Source organism: Corvus kubaryi, unplaced genomic scaffold (genome assembly GCF_017639235.1).
Source record: "Corvus kubaryi isolate FWS band 111438036 unplaced genomic scaffold, C.kubaryi_AGA036_p1.0 37070, whole genome shotgun sequence".
NCBI classification, from domain to species: Eukaryota; Metazoa; Chordata; class Aves; order Passeriformes; family Corvidae; genus Corvus; species Corvus kubaryi.
The window spans coordinates 4386-12372 of NW_024581025.1; the positions used below are offsets into that span (position 1 = coordinate 4386).

The window sequence follows — 7987 nt, forward strand, 5'->3', positions numbered from 1 at the left end:
ACTTTGGGGCCTTTGATGTCCAGCTCAGGACCCTTAACATCACCTTCAAGCTTTGGAAGGGACACATCCACGTCGCCCTTGACCTTGGGGCCCTTCAGGTTGATGTCCACGTCCGGCATGGAGATCTTCTGTGTCTTGATGTGCATCTCGGGCATCTTGAACTTGGGGCCTTTGACCTTCCCCTCAGGATACTCCAAATCCACGCTGGGCACCTCAACGTCCACTTTTGGCCCTTTAATGTCCATTTCTGGAGCTTTCAAGTCCCCTTCCAGCTTGGGGACTGCCACGTCCACCTCTCCCTTCAGTTTGGGTCCCTTCAGGTTCAAGTCCACATCTGGCATTGAGATTTTGGGGGATTTGATGTTCAGCTTCGGCATCCGGAATTTGGGACCTTTCCATTTCCCTTCCACTCCTCCAACGTCCACCTCTGGACCTTCAATGTCCACCTCTGGCCCAGAGAGGTCCACCTCTCCTTTCGGCAGGGTAACATCCACCTCGGGCCCTTCCAGCTTGGGGCTGGACACGTTGAAATGAGGCAATTTCATTTTTGGCATTTTCAGTTTGGCCTCTGGACACTCCAGGTGGACATCTGGGACCTCCACGTCCACCTTCGGCCCCTTGATGTTGATGCCGGCATCACCTTCAACCTTCGGGAGGGACACGTCCACCTCTCCCTTCACCTTGTGTCCCTTCAGGTTCAAATCCACGTCCGGCATCGAGATTTTGGGTGATTTAATGTTAAGTTTCGGCATCTTGAATTTGGGGCCTTTTATCTTCCCTTCTGGACATTCCAAGTCCACCTCAGGCACGTCAACATCCAACCTGGGACCTTCCACATCCACCTTGGGCCCTTCCACATCAATTTTGGGACCTTCCACATCGATCTTGGGACCTTTCACATCAATTTTGGCACTTTCCACATCCACTTTGGGGCCTTTCACATCGATTTTGGGGCCCTTCAGCCCAGAAATTCCAGCGTCCCCCTTCAGTTTTGGGGTCTTCAATCCCAAATCCACATCTGGCATGGAGAGTTTTGGGGTCTGAACGTTGAGTTCAGGCATTTTAAACTTGAGACCTTTCCCTTTGACCTCCGGCCCTTCCACGTCCACACTCGGGACATCGATGTCCACCTTGGGGCCGGAAATGTCCATCTCCCCCTTTGGGAGCGTCACCTCGAGGTCGGGGCTCTTTCCCTTCACCTCAAATTTGGGCATTTTCAGCTTGGGGAACTTTAATTTCCCCTCGGGCCCTTGGATGTCCAAATCTGGTGCTTCAACCTCAACTCTGGGGCCTTTGATGTCCAGTCCAGGGGTTTTCAGCTCCCCTTCCAGTTTTGGGGTGGAAATGTCAAGGTCTGCCTTGACTTTGGGCCCTTTGAGGTTCAGGTCGATGTCGGGCATGGAGATTTGGGGGGTCTTGATGCTCATCTCAGGCATCTTCACTGCAGGGCCCTTGATGTCCACGCTGGGGACGTCGAAGGTGACGCTGGGACCCGAAATGTCCACTTTGCCCTTGGGAAGGGCCACCTCGAGGTCGGGGCTCTCTCCCTTCACCCCAAATTTGGGCATTTTCAGCTTGGGGAACTTCAGTTTGCCCTCGGGCCCTTGGACATCCAAATCTGGTGCTTCAACCTTGACTTTGGGGCCTTTGATATCCAGTTCAGGGCCCTTCAAACTGGGCATGGACACGTCCAAGTCGCCGCTGGCCTTGGCACCATTGAGGGTCAGGTCAACATCAGGAGCGGAGATTTGGGGGGCCTTGAGGTGCATTTCAGGCCCCTGGATGTCCAAACTTGGTGCCTCAATGTCCACCTTGGGGCCGGACACCTCCATGCCGCCTTTTGGGAGGTTCACATCCACCTCTGGACCTTCTGCTTTGACCCCGGGCATCCCAAACTTGGGCATCTTGAATTTGGGCATCTTGAATTTTCCCTCGGGGTTGTGAATGTCGACATCGGGTGCTTCAATGTCCACTTTGGGGCCTTTGATGTCCACGCTTGGAGTGCTGACGTCCACCTTGGGGCCGGAAACATCCACTGCCCCTTTGGGAAGGGTCACATCAACACTGGGGGTCTCTCCCTTCACCCCAAATTTGGGCATTTTTAGCTTGGGGAATTTCAGTTTCCCCTCGGGCCCCTGGATCTCCATTTCTGGGCTCCCAACCTCAACTTTGGGGCCTTTGATGTCCAGTCCGGGGGCTTTCAGTTCTCCTTCCAGTTTTGGGGCGGAAATGTCCAGATTTCCCTTCACTCCGGGCCCTTTGAGGTTCAGGTCGACATCAGGCACAGAGATTTGGGGGGTTTTGATGCTCATCTCGGGCATCTTCACCGCGGGGCCGTTGATGTCAACTCCAGGCACCTCCACCCCAATCTGGGGCCCTTTAAGGTCCAATTGAGGCCCCCTCAATTCACCCCCCACAGTCGGCACGGATACGTCCACTCCTCCCTTCAACCCCTTCACGTCAACATCCATCGCCACTCCCTTCAGGCCACCCCCTGGACTGGCCACTTGCACCTCAGGACCCTTCACGTCCACCTGGAGGCCCTTGGGGCCAAGTCCTTTGAGGTCGCCTTCCACCCTGGGGCCCCTCAAGTTCAGGTTCACGTCTGACAGCGAAATTTGGGGCGTTTCCACCTTCTTGAACATGGGACCTTTCCATTCTCCTTCCAGGGCCACCTCAGGGACCACCACGCCCTTGGGGACCTCCACGGTGGCGTCGGCGACGGTGAATTTGGGGAAGGTCATGTGCGGGATTTTGATTTTCCCCTTGGCGCCTTCAGGGGCCGGGACCTCCACGCCAGGGACATCCAGCGGAGGGGAGGGGACCTTGGTGGCACCTTTGACCGCCACGTCCACCTGCGGCACGGGGGCTTTGACAGACGGGGACGAAACCTCCGCTCCGGGCGAGCAAGTGACGTCCATCCCAGGGGTCAGAACTTCACCGCCAGCCTGGAACCCAAATTCGGGGATTTTCAATGTTGGGATCTTGATTTTCCCCACATCCACGGGCGGCGAGGAGCCGGCGACCTCTCCCTGTGGACACGGAGCCCCGCCAGACACGTGGGGCCCTGTGGCGTGGAATCCCGTGTCCAGCTCTCCCATCTGTCCGTTGGCCTCAATCCTGGGCGACGCCGGGAAGGTGCCAGAGCCCTTCCAGCCCGGGATGGATTTTCCAGTTTCTCCAGCAGGAATTTGGCTCTGGGGCAGTGCCGGCTCTGTTGGGGTCTGCAGGTGAAGCCCCCCAGTCCCACTCGGGCTTTTCCTGGCGTCGGCACCAGACATCAGTCCGAGCTCTGGTGTCGGGATCCGGACGTTGAAATCGGGGCCGCCACCGAGGACGTCGAGGTCGCCGTCATGCCGGGTGACGTCCACGGTGTAGGCGGTGACCTTGCGGGTGACCGTGATGGTCCGGCTCTGCATCCCCCCAGCCTCGGTGTCCGGCCCCTCCTCGGACCTCAGCCGGGGCTTGATTTTGGTGGTGTAGATGCGCTGGTACTCCTCGTCATCGCCGCTCTGGGGATGGGAGATGTCCGCCATGAGCACCGGGAGGCTGCTTCCTCCCCATCCCCATCCCCATCCTCCTCATGTTCATCCTTCCCCCTCATCCCCATCCTCCTCTTCCTCCCCCTGTCACCACCACTCACCAGCATGACCTCGGGGCTGCCGGGCACGAAGGTCTCGTGTCTGCAGGGCTGTCCGGGCAGGGGTGACCGGTCCCCGCGGCGCTGCAGCCGCAGTCCCACCGTGTGGTGGCCCATGGTCTGCAGCAGCTGCGCCACCTCCCCCGACTGCAGGTTGTCAAAGTAGACGGTGGCGCTGACGATCTGATCCCCTGTGGGGACAGGGACAGGGGACGGCCTGGTCAGGGATTTCGGGGGGGACACCAGGACACCCTGTCCCCATCGCGTGTGACCATGGGGGTCATCGTCCACAAGGAGGGAGGAGGAAACACCCAAAGTGCCACCAGGATGGATGAAAATGCTCCAAAACTCTTGTTTTTCCCCCCAAAACCCTCAGGGAAGAGCACCTGGGGGGTCACTGCCCATGGGGACAGAGGCAGAAGCTCCTGAGGCGCCACCAAGATGTCCTGAAGGTCCCCAAAACTCCAGTTTTAACCCTAAAACCCTCAGGTTTGGGTGGGACTTGAACCATGGGGTGGCCACCCACGGGGGTGGAAGAGTAAATGCCCCAAGCGCCACCAGGATGTCCCAGGTGTCCCCAAAGCCCCCGACTGTCCCCACCTTCCTTGACCACGCCCATGCGGGCGGCCGGAGAGTTCTGCTGGACGCGCCGGACGAAGACGCCGTCATCGGTCTGGTCGATGGTGATGCCGTGGGAGCCGCTGCCCTGCCAGTTGGGCAGGAGGATCTCCCGCGTCTCCTCCTCCCGCTCCATCTGCACCAGGACACGGTCAGCGGGGCAGGGCAGGGGCTGGACACAGGGTCAGGGGACAGACACAGCGGCTGGGGATGGTCACAGGACTGGACACGGGGTCAGGGGGTGGACACGGGGGCTGGAGGTGGACAGTGGGTCGGAGGGTGGGCATGGGGGCTGGGGGTCAAGAAGAGGGGGTGGATGCAGGGTTTGGGGTCAGGGCAGGACTGGACGCTGGGTTTGGGGTCAGGGGAGGGGGTGGACACAGGGTCTGGGGTCCGAAGAGGGGCTGGACACGGGGGTCAAGGGGAGGGGCTGGACAATGAGTCTGGGGTCAAGGGGAGGGGTGGATGCTGGGTCTGGGGGCAGGGGAGTGGTCGGACACAGGGTTTGGGGTCATGGATGTGGCCAGACACGGGGTCTGGGGTCCAGAGAGGGGTCAGGAGGAGCCGGACCGGCCCCACTGACCTCTGTGGGGTCCCAGTCCCGGCCGGATCAGCCCCAGGAATCCTCGGCCCTCGCTCGGGAACCTCGCGGCGACTCCGGCGTCACCTCCCCGGCCTGGAGGGGACAGCGGGGGACACCGTGGGACACCGGGGACACCCACGGGACATCGGGGGGACACCGGGGACATGTGGGAATTCCAGAGCAGGGGGGATCGGGAAGGGTGGGGCAGCGTGGGGATGTCACCTGTCCCTTGTCACCTGCGCCACCTGAACCCCGTCTCGATCAGTTCCTGGTGTTTTGAGGGGATTTCACTGTTTTTAGGGAATTCTGGGGTTTTTTTTTTTTGTCCTTTCCCTGCCCCAAAACCACCCCAAAAACTGGGAGGGGACCCCTGGGAGGACAGCACGGAGGGTCCTGGTGACCTCAGGGGTGGCCGCGAGCCACCAGCGTGTCCCTGCTGCAGAGAAGGTGACAGTGGCGGGGGTGGGGGGGTGACAGCGCCGGGATTGTCACACCCCGGGGACGAGCAGGGACCTCCCGACCGTCCCCAGCGGGGCGGTGGCACCGGGGGGGCTCCGGATGGGGGGGGGCGCTGCCCGGTGCCACCTTGGGGTGTCCCCCCCCGCCCCGGGGGTGTCCCCAAGGGGGACAATTCGGGCTCGGAAGCCTCTGGAAGGCTCCGCGCGGTGGCGGCCAAACTGGTTGGTGACTCAGAGCGGGGCGGGGGGAACCGGGGGGGGACCAGGGGGGGGGACCGGGGGTGACTCAGAGCGGCCCCGAGCGCTGGGAGCGGCCCGGCCCAAAAATGAGCCAAAACCCGCCTTTTCCACCATTTTTCCACGATTTTCCCTCTTCTCCCGCGGCTCGGGGGGGTGACACGAGGGCCCACCCCCCCTTGGCGACACAGGGGCCACCTTCGCGTGTCCCTGCGGCAATGCCACCCCCCCCCGCCACAACGTCCGCGCTATTTTTGGGGTGAAAACCACGTGCGGCCCCTTCCCGGTATTTTTAGTGTCCCTCCCCCCGCCCCCAAAAAGCCGCAGAGGGATGAGATGTCACCCGTGTCACCCACAGCCGTGTCACCCTGGCCGGTGTCACCCCGGTGTGTCCCTGCGCCACTCCCGCACCCCAAAAAGCCACGGCCACCAACCCAGGGGGCCGTGTGGGGACACTGGGGGGACACGGGGACAGTGGGGTGATGTTTGGGGACACGGGGACACTGATGAGACCCCCACCCTTGGATGCTGCTTTGGGGTCCCCCCAGAGTCCCCCCCCCGGGTGTTTGTGCCGAGCGCGGCGGCTTCGGGGCCACAAAGCGACAATTTGCTGAGGCCACCACATGTCCCTTAATCACCCGCAAACCGCCCCGCGCCAGCCTCGTGTCCGGTCACCGAGGGGGTGTCACCCCACGGGGCCGCCCCCGGGACACCCCCGGTGCCACCACCACAGAGTCACCCCCAGCACCTCCCTCCCCCTCCCCTCCGGTCACCGAGGACCCCACGATGTCACCCCCGCAGTGTCGTCCCCCCCCCCGTGGTGCCACCTCCAGGGTGTCACCCCCAGGACCCTCCTCATCCTCCTCTCTGCTCCCCGAGGGACCGCCTGGTGTCACCCCCGCAGTGGCACTGTCACAGCGCCACCTCCCAGGGACCCCCAGGACCCCCCTCATCCTCCCTCGTGCTCCCCGAGGGACCCCCTGGTGTCACCTCCTGGTGACGGCGACGGTGACGCAGGGCCCGGGATCCTCCCAGGAAACCCCGCCAAATCCCGGAAAACCATCCCCAAAAACCGGGGGGAAAATGGGAAAATGGGGGGGGGAAAAGTACAAAAAAAAAAAAAACGGGAAAAAATGGGAAGAAATGGGGGGAAATGGGAGAAAAAATAGAGGAAAAAACGGGGGGAAATGGGAAAAAACGGGAGGAAAATCGGAGAAAAAACAGAGGAAAAAACAGGGAAAAGTGAGAAAAAATGGGAGAAAAAGCCCCAGGATGAGGAGGACGAGGAGGAGGAGGAGCGGGCGGGGCCCGCGGCCGGTACCGGTCGGACCGGCTGGAGCGAGAGTCCCGCGGGCGGCGGGGACCGCGGGGATCCGGGAGGGTCCCGGACCGGTTCCACCGGGTCCTGCCCGGACGCTGCCCGCGGCCACACGCGGTGGCGCCGGGACACTCCGGCGGTGTCCCCAAACCCCGCCCCGGCCCCCTCCCCAAAACCCCCCCCGGGAACCCCCAGAAGCGCCGCGTGCGCCCGAAAATGCTCAGAGAGGGGCGCGCGCAGGAATCGCCCCCCAATAAAATTCGGGGGTCCCCAGGAGGCTCGGGGGTGGCCTCGCCCCCCAAAATGGGGTGGGGGTGTCCCCAAGGGGGGGGGACAGAGGGGGAAGTGGCGCCCGGGTGCGGCCGCGCCCCAAAACCGCAGCGGGCGCGCGGGGGGGCGGGGGGAACCCGCGCCTCCTCCCCCCCCTCGCCCCCTCCCCCCAAAATCCCTCCTTCCCCACCGACCCCTCGGGTTTTGGAGTTTTGGGGGATCAAGCGAACCCCAAAATTAACGCCCCCCCAAAAGCGCCGAGCTCTCCCCACCCCCGCGCTGATGAGCGTTAATTAACGAACCCTCATTAACCGAGCGCCCACGCGCGGCCGCGCCCTCGCGGGATCCCGGGGATCCCCCCCACCCCAAAAACGGCCCCGGGACCCCCCTTTGGGGGGCCCCGCGGCCCGGGGGGGGGGGGGGCGGGGGGGGGGGCCCGGGGGGGGGGGGGGGGGAATCGCCGCGGCCCCGCCCCCAACGGGGACTCCCCGGGCGCGGCCGGAGGGGGGGGGAAGGGGGGGCCACGCCCTGAGCGCGGCCGGGACCTCCCGGGACCCCCGGGGCACGCGCGGGACCCCCCGGGGCTGTCCCGTGCAGCTCGGGAGACCCCCGGGACGCTCCCCCCGGGATCCCAGCCCCCCCCCCCGGGCGATCACGGGACACGCGTGGGCCCCCCCACCCCCCCGATTCTGTCCCGTGGAGTTCGCGGCGCTCACGGAGCCCCCCCGGGACACCCCCGGCAGCACCGGAGCCCCCCGAGACAAACGAACCTCGCCAAGCCCCCGGCGGCACCGGAGCCCCCCGAGACGGTCACGGGACTCCCCCCTGCACCCCCACGGCAGTCCCGGGACCGCCGGAATCCC

The 7987-nt window shown here is 63.7% G+C and overlaps 2 protein-coding genes across 2 annotated transcripts in view; both read right to left on the bottom strand.

Annotated features, from left to right (window-relative positions):
- Window positions 1-4954, bottom strand: part of LOC121661130 (neuroblast differentiation-associated protein AHNAK-like) — a 9310-nt gene extending 4356 nt beyond the window's left edge. Inside the window, exons 1-8 of the mRNA XM_042020986.1 lie at window positions 4842-4954; window positions 4241-4394; window positions 3644-3831; window positions 2511-3512; window positions 1812-1991; window positions 419-446; window positions 77-196; window positions 1-43 (exon numbers count right to left, since the gene is read on the bottom strand). The exon at window positions 1-43 is cut by the window's left edge and continues 4356 nt beyond it. Of these exons, the coding sequence (XP_041876920.1) occupies window positions 1-43; window positions 77-196; window positions 419-446; window positions 1812-1991; window positions 2511-3512; window positions 3644-3831; window positions 4241-4394 (1715 nt within the window). The 5' untranslated portion in view covers window positions 4842-4954. The remainder of the gene's footprint in view (window positions 44-76; window positions 197-418; window positions 447-1811; window positions 1992-2510; window positions 3513-3643; window positions 3832-4240; window positions 4395-4841) is intronic.
- Window positions 4955-7836: 2882 nt separating this feature from the next.
- Window positions 7837-7987, bottom strand: part of EEF1G (eukaryotic translation elongation factor 1 gamma) — a 13288-nt gene continuing 13137 nt past the window's right edge. The window contains exon 8 of the mRNA XM_042020985.1: window positions 7837-7942. Within this exon, the coding sequence (XP_041876919.1) occupies window positions 7837-7942 (106 nt within the window). The remainder of the gene's footprint in view (window positions 7943-7987) is intronic.